Below are 14,685 nucleotides of genomic sequence, written 5' to 3'. Positions count from 1 at the left end.
GGTAAAGTTTTCATGTGTAGTTTTGGGCCTATGTCCTTTCTTTACTTATAAAATCATACCGGTCAGTTTTGACCGTGAACACAACAGATGTTATTTTGTGCCACTATTTAAACATTTGAAATGGTTTCAAAACAAATGTCCTTATTAAACGTTGACATAATGAACTGGAACTTCTCAAAACCATCTGCCGCCTTTCCGGAAGGTAAATAATGTAACACTTCCTGGCTTGAAAGAAGTCGCGTGTTTTAAAACTTTTGCACTAACGAACCTACACGGGTTTTTTTCCCCAACGTCTTTGTATTGCTACTACAGCTAATGACCTGTGTAGTAGCTTCATATAATTAATATGACACAATGTTAGTTTGAAATGCCGTTGTAACTTAGTAAGTAACAAGCTTGTTCCTTGATTGACTAGAATAAGCTAGCTAGCCGGCTAACGTACGCTAGCTACCGCCCGGTAAGTTAGTTCAGGAATTGTTGGCCCATGCCATGTGTCTCACTCTGTGTCGATTAAAACGTATTTTGGCATAGTATATAGCAAGCAAGGCAACGTTGTCCAAAAGGAATTTGTTTTGTTGAGTTCATTGACTTGTGTTAGTTGGTAGTATTCATTGAGACTTAAAAGAACGGTAGTATCAGCTAACGTTAGTCCAACATGGTCTTCTTCACGTGCAATGCGTGTGGTGAATCACTAAAGAAAGCCCAAGTCGAAAAACATGTGAACATGTGCCGTGGATGTGAAATTTTGTCATGCATTGACTGCGGGAAAGACTTTTGGTAAGTGCTTGTGAATGCTTTTTTCCCTTCTTGCTGTGTTGGGTACATCGCAGTTTGGTTGCTTGCTTTGCATAGCCAACATTGAACCAGTATCTGTCTGTGCGTTTAGACACCTCTAACGCCCAAAAGGCTCAGATTGAAGCTCTCATTCACTAGCTGTGTAAGCGTTATAACGTTAAAATACGTTCGTTGATCACTCCATATGGAGTTTCACAGAGTAACTATCTTAATTCACTCCCGTTACGGCTGATATGTACTTTCAAAAAAGGTCTAAAAAAATGTATGCATTGGGGCTGCCGAAGATGCACTTTTTTAGGTTGCTTGTGCATTTTTATTTAGACGTTATTTGGAAGTACATAAAAGTCTAATTGCATTCATCAAATACTTCGTAAAACACAGATGTAGACTAACAGTGAAATGCTTACTTACGGGCCCTTCCAAACTATGCAGAGAAAGAAAGTATACGAAATAATAGAAAGTTAATAACATGTAATAATAAATACACAATGAGTAACGATCACTGGCAATATACACCAGGTATCAAATTAAGCTGTATTTATACAGCACATTTCAGACATGGAATGCAAAGCAATGTGCCTCACAGGGGAAAAAATTAAGGGGGGGAAAAGCTCTATTACCTCAACAACAAACTTAATAAAAAAAAAAAAACGTGACATATGGAAAGCAAAGCTAAACAAGATGAGTTTTAAGATCTCTTAAATATTTCCAGTTTTGTCCCCCCCTTAGGTTCTCTTGCAGGTTATTCGAGAGGCTGAGGGCATAGTAAGTAAAGGGTGCCTTGTCGTGCATTTTGGTCCTAGGCTTTGGGATAGTTAAAAGGCCAGTGCCAGAGGGACCTACTGGGTGCATAACTTAAAAGCATATCTGACATGTATTGGGTTGCACAATAGTGGATTGATTTAAAAACCAATAGAAGAATCTTACAATTAATTAACTCACAGGCAGCCAGTGAAGAGACCTTAAAACTGGTGTAATGTGTGCTCTCGGTCTGGTCTTGGTCAGGGCACTATTATGTCCACTCTAGGGAATGGGAGACTGTCACAAACACGATGGTGTGTCACGGGACTAGTCTGAAGGTAACCGCTACTGGTTTAAAAAACAAACAAATGGAAGTATGAAGGCAATGTTGTGCTACCTTAAAAAAGGGTTAAATATGTGTTAAAAAAATATGTGTATATGTTAGAGGCCGACCGATTTTTCAATACCAATACCGATTATTGGAGGACCAAAAAAAGCCGATACTGATTTAATCAGACATTTAAAAGAATAATAATGACAATTGCAACAATACTGAATGAACAATGAACACTTGTATTTTAACTTAATATAATACATCAAATCAATTTAGTCTCAAATAAATAAGTAAACTTGTAAAATTTGGTTAAATAATGCAAAAACACAGTGTCGGAGAAGAAAGTAAAATTGCAATATGTGCCATGTAAAAAAGCTCACATTTAAGTTCTTTGCTCAGAACATGAGAACAAATGAAAGCTGGTGGTTCCGTTTAACATGAGTCTTCAATATTCCCAGTTAAGAAGTTTTAGGTTGTAGTTATTATAGGACTATTTCTCTCTATACCATTTGTATTTCGTATACCTTTGACTATTGGATGTTCTTGTAGGCACTATAGTATTTCCAGCCTAATCTCGGGAGTTGATAGGCTTGAAGTCAAACAGCGCTGTGCTTCAAGCATTGCGAAAAGCTGCAGGTGAACGGAGGAAAGTTTGGTTTGAATGAATGCTTACGAGCCTGCTGCTGTCTACCACCGCTCAGTCAGACTGCTCTATCAAATATCAAATCATAGACTTAATTATAATATATAATCACACAGAAATGCGAGGCTTAGGTCATTAATATGGTCAAATCCGGAAACTATCATTTCAAAAATAAAAAGTTTATTCTTTCCGTGAAATACGGAACCGCTCCGTATTTTATTGAACAGGTGACAACCCCAAGTCTAAATATTGCTGTTACGTTGCACAACCTTCAATGTTATGTTATAATTATGTAAAATTCTGGCAAATTAATTACGGTCTTTGTTAGGAAGAAATGGTCTTCACACAGTTCGCAACGAACCAGGCGACCCAAACTGATGCAAATACCCTGACTCTGCTTACACTGAACGCAAGAGAAGTGACACACTTTCAGGCACCGCATTGATTATATGCAACGCAGGACAAGCTAGATAAACAAACTAGTAATATCATCAACCATGTATAGTTAACTAGTGATTGTGTTAAGATTGATTGTTTTTTATAAGACAAGTTTAATGCTAGCTAGCACCTTACCTTGGCTCCTTGCTGCACTCGCATAACAGGTAGTCAACTTGCCATGCAGTCTCCTCGTGGAGTTCAATGTAATCGGCCATAATCTGTGTCCAAAAATGCCGATGACCGATTGTTATGAAAACATGAAATCGGCCATTTCGATTAATCGGTCGACCTCTACACCAGATACTGGGAGATTTAATTCAGCAGGACAATAACCTAAAACAAAAGGCCAAATCTACACTGGAGTGAATTGTTTTTTTAACCTAAATGTGCTTGAAAATGTATGTGAAGAGTTGAATGGTTTTCTATCCATGATCAACAAATATGACAGGATAATTTTAAAAAGAATAATGGGCAAGTATTGTATAATCCAGGTGTGCAAAGCTCAGAGACTTACCCAGAAAGACTCACAGCTGTAATTGCTGCCAAAGGTGATTCTAACGTGTATTATCTTGGGTTCACATTGTCATTATGGGGTATTGTGTGTCGTTGGGTGAGGGAAAAAAATCTATTGAATACATTTTGAATTCAGGCTATAACACAACAAAATAAATGTGGAATAAGTCAAGGGGTATGAATACTTTCTATAGGCACCGTATAACTAGGACTAAACTGATTAGGTATTGGGATAGATACCGGCCGTAATTGGAGTAAATTAAGATGGCTGCTTAGTGAAACTCCATATTTTGCGATCAACAAACGTGTTTTGACGTAACACCTGCAGAGCTGGTGAATGGGAGTTTGAATCTGTGCTTTGTCTCAAACACATATACTGGTTCAAGCCAACATCACACGTTGAACAGGTAAATGATTATGATGGGTACATAGCTATTCTATGTCTTCCCCCAACAGGGGAAATGACTACAAGAACCACATCAAATGCATCAGCGAGGATCAGAAGTATGGGGGCAAGGGCTATGAGGCTAAGTCCAACAAAGGGGATGTCAAACAGCAACAATGGATTCAAGTGAGAAATAGATTGTTCATCTGAGTTCCCTCTTTTGTTTCTCGGCACTTTGTGGGGTAGATGATTAATGGATGAGATTTTTCCATAGAGGATCCAAGAAGCCATGAACAAACCAGGAATCGGTGCCAAGCTGAAAGATGTTCTAAATCAAGTCAGTTCGTATGACAACGTCCCACGAAAGAAGTCGAAGTTCCAGGTTGGTTATTTCTATGGTTGCTAAGGATATGATGGTCAGTTTATTGTCAGTGGTGCGTGACTTTGTGCTGGCCCGCAGTGTCCGTTTACTGCTATTTTATGCTTGGCTTGCTGAAATGTTAAATCACTCTGTTGTAATAATGCTGTCACGTGGTGCTCACTCCATCAGAACTGGATGAAGAACAGTCTGAAGATCCACAATCCCACACTGCATGACCAGGTGTGGGACATCTTTTCAGCAGCAACCAGCAGCGTGAGTATCTCTTAAAGGAAGGGTGTTAACATAATTAGGGTCATTTAGCAAACACTTATCTAGGGATGCACCGATATTATAATTTTTGGCCGATACCGATATTTTCCTTGCCAAAAACCACAATAACGATACCCAATATTACATTTTTAAGCAGCCTTTTAAGCATTCTAGTACAGTTAAATAGTTGAAACACACACACTGGCCAAAGGTTATTTTGTTGGCATTTACGTATGTCCCTATTACCAGTGAAACATAATCAAAACCTATTTCTTTCACTTACTTGCTGTGCTGTTTCGTTGTTCATTTGTTCAGTCATTTCATTCTCAACCAGGATTTCATCATACATGTCAAGCAGTGACGTTTCAGCTCTGTCTGTCTGTGGCCTCTTCTGTCGTGGGTCCTCTTCCTCGGTGTGCACTGTCACTGTGTCCTTTTCCATCTTGTCCAACTGTCTGTAACATTTCACGTAAACCCTGTTTCTTGTCTGCTTCGAAGTAGTGGTCCCTGTACCTAGCATCGAACATGGTGGCGACACAGTAAAGAGGCTCAGAGAGAATGCCACTGAATCGCTTGTTCACAGCCTCTTGTAGAGTACTTTTGCAAGTTTTAACAACACGGTCTGTGTCTGCAGTTTTGTTGAGCAGGCTTTTTAATGCCATGTCAGAGGGTATCACGTCTGCTGCAGATGCAGTTGATGAGCTTATTTCTCGAGTCAGTGGAGCTAGGAGTGTGTTCATGTTTCCAAGGTTCAAACTAGAGGTCGGCCGATTATGATTTTTAGTAGCAAAACGGATGGCACTGTGATAAACTGCATCCAGTTTGCTGAGTAGAGTATTGGAAGCTATTTTGTAGATGACATCGCCGAAGTCGAGGATCGGTAGGATAGTCAGTTTTACTAGGGTAAGTTTGGCGGCGTGAGTGAAGGAGGCTTTGAGCGGAATAGAAAGCCGATTCTAGATTTGATTTTAGATTGGATATGTTTGATATGAGTCTGGAAGGAGAGTTTACAGCCTAGCCGGACACCTAGGTACTTATAGATGTCCACATATTCTAGGTCGGAACCATCCATGCTGGTCAGGCGTGCGGGTGCAGGCAGCGAACGGTTGAAAAGCATGCATTTGATTTTACTAGCGTTTAAGAGCAGTTGGAGGCCACGGAAGGAGTGTTGTATGGCATTGAAGCTCATTTGGAGGTTAGATAGCACAGTGTCCAAGGACGGGCCGGAGTATACAGAATGGTGTCGTCTGCGTAGAGGTGGATCAGGGAATCGCCCGCAGCAAGAGCAGCATCATTGATAGATACAGAGAAAAGAGTCGGCCCGAGAATTGAACCCTGTGGCACCCCCATAGAGACTGCCAGAGTACCGGACAGCATGCCCTCCGATTTGACACACTGAACTCTGTCTGCAAAGTAGTTGGTGAACTAGTTAACTGTAAGGTTGCAATATTGAATCCCCCGAGCTGACAAGGTGAAAATAAGTCGTTCTGCCCCTGAATGAGGCAGTTAACCCACCATTCCTAGGCCGTCATTGAAAATAAGAATGTGTTCTTAACTGACTTGCCTAGTTAAAGAAAGGTATAACAAATATTTTCTTTAATTCATTTTTTAAATTTTTAAATCTGCGCCCAAAAATACCGATTTCCGATTGTTATGAAAACTTGAAATCGGCCCTAATTAATCGGCCATTCCGATTAATCGGTCGACCTCTAGTTCAAACATGTTATCAAATGGCAGCAGCGGTATGAGAACCAACACATTCTTGAGCATGCAATACGGCTTTCCTCAGTACGAAATTCTCGTCGACCCACTGTGCTGTCAGACTCAGCATGTTCATGGGGCTGACGTCGCTGGTCCAAATGTCAGTCGTGAAGCTAATAGCAGTGACGCCCATAGCAAGTAGCTCATGGATGTGTGTTTCAACAATACTATCTAACTCTGGTAGGGCAACATCTGAAAAATAGCGCCTACTTAGATGTGTGTACCGGGGCTCGAGGTGTTCAACCAGTCGGCGAAAGCCAACATCATCCACGATAGATAACGGTTAATGTTCAAGGGTAATGAATTAGGTTATCTTGGCGTTAATGGATTTCGTCTTTGAATTGTCTCTTTCTAATGTCTGCTCGACTTGAACTTGTTTAGTTGTCTGGGGGTGATGCACTTTCAAATTAGTAATTAGGTTTGTGGTATTGACAGATTTCACTTTCTCCCCTCCTCGGGAAATAATAGCAACACAGACGTTGCATATGGACATTTCGTCGTCTTCCTTGTTGGCATTTTTAGCTAATATTGTCTGATTCCAATATGCTTACCGATATATCATGCATTCTGAGGGTGAATGAGCAAGACAAAAGATTTAAGTGCCTTTGAATGGAGTATGGCAGTAGGTGCCAAGCACACCGGTTTATGTGTTAAGAACTGCAACACTGGTGGGTTTTTCACACAACAGTTTCCTGTATGTATCAAGAATGGTCCACCACCCAAAGGACATCCAGCCAACTTGACACAGCTTTGGGGAGCATTGGAGTCAACATGGGCAAGCGTCCCTGTGGAACGCTTTCGACACCTTGTACAGTCCATGCCCTGACAAATTGAGGCTGTTCTGAGTGCAAAGGGGGGTGTAACTCAATATTAGGAAGGTGTTCCTAATGTTTTGTACACTCAGTTTATATTATATATTAAACAGAATCAATGTGTATTTTTACAAATCATGTGACGTTAACTAAAGCAATTGATTTAATTTTCATAATTCAAAGCAATGTTATAAGAATAAACTTTTGATTTTAGCTGGCTCCCGAAGCCCCGAATCAGACTGAGGAACCCAGGCAGTCTGTTGCTGAAAGCAAGACCGAGACTAATGGGAGCCATCAGAATGGCACATCGGAGGAGCCACCACCAGAGAAGAAGAAGTTGAACAAGCGTGAGCGCAAAGAGGCAAGACAAAAGAAAAGCGGGAAGAAAGAAAAGAAAGCCCCGGAGAACGGTAGCACCGAGGAGGAGGAAGCAAGCGCAGGCAAACGAAAGGACAAGAAAAGGAAGAGGATTTCTGAGGAAGATGGGGAGCAAAAAGGCCACGATGCTGGAGGAGAGGTGACCACCAAGAAACGGAAGACCAGTAAAAAGGACAGTTCCGAAGGTATATAACACATTTTCAGGGGGTTCTTTTCTCAAGTGAGTGTGACACTCCGCGTTTCTGCTCTTCTTCACACTTGCTGTTGGAAAATGCACATTAGTCTTTGATTCCGTTTCTTTTTATTCTACCTTCCAGATGACCAAAACACAGAGGCGGCTGAGGAGGAGGCAGAGGGTGCTGCAGGAGAAGCAAGTTCCAAAGGTACCAGTTATTCTGGGAATGTGCTCATTGTCCTGCATAGTTTTCATAGTGAGAAAAGACTTGAGCTCCATCCAAATTCACCAATTTTTTTTCCCGAAGTGTGCACTTGCACATGGCCCTTTCATGGATTGAAAAGCATTGGCTGGAGGGAGTTTTCAACTTTGTTAAATCCATGCCCGAGAAGGGTGCACACTTTGAAAAGAGTGAAGAATTGGGACGCACATTGGACTTAGGTCATTACCTCAGTTTTTTACATTTTCAAAATGTTGCCACCAGGGGGCAGTGTTGATACATCCCTTTGCTGCAGAGTAGGCCTACATAAATGTGCTTTCAATAATAGTTGGAAACAGTGATTATTAGATATCAGACAAAAGCACCTTCAATTTTAAATTGTCATGCATGTAGTAATTCTCAAGCCACCCAAGTCATAGACTGTTCTCTACTACCGCACAGCAAGCGGTACTGGAGCGCCAAGTCTGTGACCCAAAAAGGCACCTGAACAGCTTCCAAGCAGTAAGACTGCTAAACAGTTCATCAAATGGCTACAATTTACATTGAACCTCCCCCTCTTATTTATTTCTTTATCTTAATTGTTTTACATTGACTCCATTGCACTGGCTATATGCACATTCACTAAGGACACTTACTAGACTACGCACACACTCATTGACACTCCAACACACACACTACATAAGCTTACACACACAAAAGACACACTCATATTGACGCCACACTCACACATACACTTTCACACTTCACATGCGCTGCTGATACTCTGTTTATGATATATCCTTGTCACTTTTACCCCTAACCACATGTACAGTGCATTAGGAAAGTATTCAGACCCCTTCCCTTTTTTCACATTTTGTTACGTTATAGCTTTATTCTAAAATGGATTAAATACATTTTCCCTCATCAATCTACACACAATACCCCATGGCAAAGCGAGAACAGGTGTAGAAATGTTATCAAATGCGTAAAAAAAAAGAAAGGATACCTTTATTGACATAAATATTCAGACCCTTCACTATGAGACAAGAAATTGAGCTCCGGTGCATCCTGTTTCCATTGATCATCCTTGAGATGTTTCTACAACTTGATTGGAGTCCACCTATGGTGAATTCAATCGTTTGGACATGATTTGGAAAGGCACACACCTGTCTATATAAGGTCCCACAGTTGACAGTTTATGTCAGAACAAAAACCAAGCCATGAGGTTGAAGGAATTGTCTGTAGAGCTTTGAGACAGGATTGTGTTGAGGCACAGATCTGGGGAAGGGTACCAAAAAATGTCGGCAGCATTGAAGGTCCCGAAGAACACAGTGGCCTACATCATTCTTAAATGGAAGAAGTTTGGAACCACCAAGACTCTTCCTAGAGCTGGCCGCCTGGCCAAATTCAGCAATCGGGGGAGAAGGGAGGTGACCAAGAACACGATGGTCACTCTGGCAGATCGCCGGAGTTCCTCTGTGGAGATGGGAGAACCTTCCAGAAAGACAACCATCTTTGCAGCACTCCACCAATCAGGCCTTTATGGTGCAGTGGCCAAACGGAAGCCAATCCTCAGTAAAAGGCACATGACAGCCTGCTTGGAGTTTGCCAAAAGGCAACTAATGTACTCAGGCCATGAGAAACAAGATTCTCTGGTCAGATGAAACCAAGATTGAACTCTTTGGCTTGAATGCCAATCGTCACATCTAGAGGGAAACTGGCACCATCCCTACGGTGAAGCATGGTGGTGGCAGAATCATGCTGTGGGGATGTTTTTCCACAGCAGCGACTGTGAGACTAGTTAGGATCGAGGGAAAGATGAACGTACAGATATCCTTGATGAAAACCTGCTCCAGAGTGCTCAGGACCTCAGACTGGGGTGAAGGTTCACCTTCCAACAGGACAATGGACCTAAGCACATAGCCAAGACAACACAGGAGTGGCTTCGGGACAAGTCTCGATGTCCTTGAGGGGCCCAGCCAGAGCCCAGACTTGAAGTCGATCAAACATCTCTGGGGAGAACCGAAAATAGCTTGTGCAGCGACGCTCTAACCTGACAGAGCTTGATAGGATGTGCAGAGAAGAATGGGAGAAACTCCCCAAAACTGGTGTCCCAAGCTTGTAGCGTCATACCCAAGATGACGTGTGGCTGTAATCGCTGCCAAAAGTACTTTAACAAAGTACTGAGTAAAGGGTCCGAATACTTACGTAATGTGAGATTTCGTTTTTTTTGTGCAAAAACTAAAAGCCTGTTTTTACTTTGTCATTATGGGGTATTGTAGTAGATTGATGAGGGGGGAAAAGTACAATTTAATCAATTTTAGAATAAGGCTATAACGTAACAAAATGTGGAAAAAGAGAAGGGGTCTGAAAACTTTCCTAATGCACTGTAAATACTGTACCTCAACTCCCTCGTACCCCTACTACACATTGACTCTGTACTGGTACACTTTGTATATAGCGTCTTTATTGTTTTTGTGCTACTATTTCCTTTTTTATTTAGCAAATATTTGTGTTACTTTTTAACGCTGCACTGTTGGGAATGGGCTCGTAAGACAGCATGTAACTGTGAAGTCTACACCTGTTCTAGTTGGCGCATGTGTCCAATACAATTTGATTAGTCATGATCAGCTAATGCTCTTGTTTGACTTCCAGGCAAGTTCAATTGGAAAGGAACGATAAAGGCAGTCTTAAAACAATCTCCTGAAGAAGGACTTGCGGTGAAAAAACTCAGGAAGAAGGTATGTTTATCTGAATCAGACATCTATGAATATTGTGCATCACACAAGATAGTTATAGGTCAGCTTTTCTGGCATCTCACTTTTATTTGTACATTTGATCAAATATAGTTCATACATACTACTGGAGCAGCATGTTTTACCATTTTACATTATGCCTGTAGGGCTAGAATAGTGATATGACATGGTCATGATTGTAATTGTCACTGTTTTCACTAATGGCACAATTCATTTTTCCCTCCAGGTTTTGTCAGCTTACTACTCATTCAGCGGAGAGGGGAATTTCAAATCAGAAGAGGAGCTGCTCGCACTCTTCAACAAGAAGATTAAAGGCAACCCCAAGTTTAGAGAATTAAAAGACAAAGTTAGACTTGTGAAGTAGATCATGAATTCCAGCACGGCTGTTTTAACAACTCACCGTCGTCTTCAGTGGTATGCGTGTCATTTTAAAGACGTCATCTGAAAGATTAAATCATTTTTCAACACAATGTCATAACCCTTTACTGACTTTTAATTGGACACCAATGTTGTCTTGTTTCTTTAAGACTAGAAACAATGCAGGCTTTAGTGTAAAGAGCCACTGAACAGGCCAATTTGCCTTTTCTGTTGCTCATTAGGAAAATGAGATTTCAGTCTTAGAGGTGTGTTTCCTGAAAAATTCCACGTTTGGTTAATGATGTTTGTCCCCTATGAGACACTAGCCTATTTCATGTCCTCAAAATCCCCAGAAAGAATCTATAACTCAAGAACTCCGTAATAAATGTTAACGCTTTTGCCGAGGATGTTTTAGTTCAGTAATTTTACATTTAACTAAGGTGTTTGGTGCAGTATTTCTGAAGTTAGAAAATATGAGACATGTTGTCTTATGTAAAGAAAGTCAGCTGCTGGGCAGGTCTGCCTCACTGTCTATGCTATTGGTTAAAGCGCAATCACCGCAGCTGGTCATCCCATGTTAGTGGGAAAATGGACATTGTCAAATCAGCACCCAACCTTCATTTACCCATTGTGACGTACGGATGTTCCAAACTCTTTTGGACATGACTGACGATTTAATATATGATTATTTACACTGTAGTCAATTCTGACACTAGAATAACTGTTTCTGACTCGTATCCATGCCAAATAGGCTGTTTTCAAGGTGATTTGTTGCTTTTTAAAGGCAGTCGCTCTGTTTGCAACATGTTCATTTGAATAGAGACACTTGTTTAATGATTGGTGTGAACGGACCGAATGAGTGTTCTGTAAAAGCAAGACTGACAAATGGAGGTGGTTTAGAAGCACCTGTGTGATAAGGGCTTACCAAGAAAAACCTCCAAACGGACTTATTCGAGACAAAGAAGTTGGAGCACTTAACAAAAAAGGCAGAGATTAATTAGTTGAATTATTCCTTTTGGAAGTTTTTCTTGGTTAGCCCATTCGATGGATGTTTGTCATTGTTGTCTAACACCCCTCCTATTTTCCTGTTTGCTTTAGTGCGGAGGCCCACCTGGACTCGCCCCAGGCTAATACTTAGGCTTTAGTTCAGCAAGATAAACACTGTCTTGTTGCATGCTTTGTTTGTTTAATCGTTTGCATCCTATTAATTGAGCAATAAGAATTTACAAAAATGATTTTCATGTGCCTTAGGGTTAATAGTGGTTGTGGAGGATACTGGCTCTTTCACATTCCAACCCACAGTACGGCTGTGAAACGGTACCTTATCTCTGGGATTGGATGTGGAAGGGGAGGGGTGCACCTGAGGTGAATTTGACTCTCACACGGGACGGGGCTAATGCACATTCCTCGGCACCCAGAACGGGGTTCATTTGGCCGGGTACACAGAAGCGCCATAGAATCAAGACATTGGTGTCAGCCTCAGGTGAAGTTTTAATGCTGTCTGATTTCCACCACTCAAATGTTACCTGCATACACACACTCACTGCACACAAACACCCACGGCCACAGTCACTAGGAGATGCTGGAGGAAATATCCTCAGCTTTATGAAGCTCCTGCTAATCCTTCCGAGTTTAACACTGATCCTCATTCATCGCTGCGCTTACCTGTAATTATATATTGCATACTTTGGGTATTAGCAAAGCTGTTACTCAAGTTTGCAAGTATTAAAATGGTGTTTTCTGGCCAGTATTGGGGTTCAAGCTCACATTTTTTAATTGTTTTTCAGTGCAGACCTTACAGAATACTCCAAAGCATAAATGTCATTAACTTCTTAATAAATATGTTTCCCATCTCAAAAGGTTTGAACTTGTTAAAACATCTCTAGCCATCTATATGGGTAATAGTTGATATGTTATGCTCAGCGCGCTCAGTTTTCCACCACAAAACACCAGGAAATTGGAAAAAAAGTAGAACCACCGCACCTGCTTTTTATACTGTAAATTGACTATTAGATGTTCAATATGTTTAAAAGAAAAAGAAAAAGATTAAGGAATAGTTTTACTTCAGTTCGTGTTAGAGGGTTGACATTAAACCGGAGGGACAGATGTAAATTCATCAATAATCACATTTAATCAGTAAAAATCTTCAGAAATGACATTCCCAAAGCAACAAAATAACTAGGGCTTTCCACTGATGGTGAAAACCGGGGAGAACCTTGGTGTTAAGTTGGTTAAATGATTCCTAGAAGTTGGACAAATATGACCAGACATGCCGAAACAGGGATCTTCAGATAAAACAAATGGTTTAGTTAGAGCATAGATGGGTTATCCAATTGTTAATAAATACAACAATTTAAGACAAATTTACACACTTATTTGTCTAAAGAACTTAAAAGGCACTATTTGTGGACCGACCCATAAGACCTCGCATAATATTGGCTTTGGACATTTCAAGAATACTGCTTGCTCAAGCTGTCAGTATTGATCCAAGTAATAGTACTGAAACATGATTACAAATCAAATTTTATTTGTCACATACACATGGTTAGCCGATGTTAATGCGAGTGTAGCGAAATGCTTGTGCTTCTAGTTCCGACCATGCAGTAATCTAACCTAACAATTTCACAACTACCGTATACACACAAGTGTAAAGGAATGAATAAAATATATGAATGAGTGATGGCTGAAAGGCATAGGCAAGATGCAGTAGATGGTATAGAGTACAGTATATACATATGAGATGAGTAATGTAGGGTATGTAAACATTATATAATGTGGCAGTGTTTAAAGTGGCTAGTGATACATTTATTACATACATTTTTCCATTATTAAAGTGGCTAGAGTTGAGTCAGTATGTTGGCAGCAGCCACTCAATGTTATTGGTGGCTTTTTAACAGTCTGATGGCCTTGAGATAGAAGCTGTTTTTCAGTCTCGGTCCCAGCTTTGATGCACCTGTACTGAACTCGCCTTCTGGATGATAGCGTGGTGAACAGGCAGTGGCTTGGGTGGTTGTTGTCCTTGATGATCTTTTTGGCCTTCCTATTACATCGGGTGGTGTAGGTGTCCTGGAGGGCAGGTAGTTTGCCCCCGGTGATGCGTTGTGTAGACCTCACTACCCTCTGGAGAGCCTTACGGTTATGTGCAGAAAAGTTGCCGTACCAGGCGGTGATACAGCCCGACAGGATGCTCTCGATTGTGCATCTGTCAAAGTTTGTGAGTGTTTTTGGTGACAAGCCAAATTTCTTCAGCCTCCTGAGGTTGAAGAGGCCCTGCTGCACCTTCTTCACCACGCTGTCTGTGTGGAAGGACCATTTCAGTTTGTCCGTGATGTGTACGCCGAGGAACTTAAAACTTTCCACCCTCTCCACTACTGTCCCGTAAATGTGGATAGGGGGCTGCTCCCTCTGCTGTTTCCTGAAGTCCACGATCATCTCCTTTGTTTTGTTGACATTGAGTGTGAGGTTATTTTCACCTCCTCCCTATAGGCCGTCTCGTCGTTGTTGGTAATCAAGCCTACCACTGTAGTGTCGTCTGCAAACTTGATGATTGAGTTGGAGGCGTGGCCACACAGTCGTGGGTGAACAGGGAGTACAGGAGAGGGCTGAGAACACATCCTTGTGGGGATCAGTTTTGTGGATCAGCAGGGTGGAGATGTTGTTACCTACCCTCACCACCTGGGGGCGGCCCGTCAGGAAGTCCAGGACCCAATTGCTCAGTGCCGGGTCGAGACCCAGGGTCTCAAACTAAATGACGAGTTTGGAGGGTA

At 41.4% G+C, this 14,685-nt stretch overlaps 1 protein-coding gene across 1 annotated transcript; it reads left to right on the top strand.

Annotated features, from left to right (window-relative positions):
- The first annotated feature begins 209 nt into the window (after window positions 1-209).
- lyar (Ly1 antibody reactive homolog (mouse)) lies at window positions 210-12,153 on the top strand. Its single transcript, XM_020484560.2, has 8 exons — window positions 210-777; window positions 3,921-4,035; window positions 4,124-4,231; window positions 4,400-4,483; window positions 7,268-7,616; window positions 7,749-7,814; window positions 10,461-10,546; window positions 10,788-12,153. Exons 1-8 carry the CDS (start codon window positions 656-658, stop codon window positions 10,923-10,925), a joined length of 1,068 nt encoding a protein of 355 aa, XP_020340149.1. The 5' UTR covers window positions 210-655; the 3' UTR covers window positions 10,926-12,153.
- The last annotated feature ends 2,532 nt before the right edge of the window (window positions 12,154-14,685 follow it).

This window comes from Oncorhynchus kisutch, linkage group LG1, assembly GCF_002021735.2.
Source record: "Oncorhynchus kisutch isolate 150728-3 linkage group LG1, Okis_V2, whole genome shotgun sequence".
In the NCBI taxonomy this organism is placed as follows: domain Eukaryota; kingdom Metazoa; phylum Chordata; class Actinopteri; order Salmoniformes; family Salmonidae; genus Oncorhynchus; species Oncorhynchus kisutch.
Note: the sequence above shows the minus strand (reverse complement) of the source record. Positions and strands in the feature narration are given on the sequence as shown.

Excerpts from the sequence above, each read along its gene's own strand:
- lyar (XM_020484560.2), top strand. The coding sequence starts at position 656 with ATGGTCTTCTTCACGTGCAATGCGTGTGGTGAATCACTAAAGAAAGCC. Across the intron at positions 4,484-7,267 it reads TTTCAGCAGCAACCAGCAGC|CTGGCTCCCGAAGCCCCGAA; the intron begins GTGAGTATCTCT and ends TTTTGATTTTAG. Across the intron at positions 10,547-10,787 it reads TGAAAAAACTCAGGAAGAAG|GTTTTGTCAGCTTACTACTC; the intron begins GTATGTTTATCT and ends TTTTCCCTCCAG.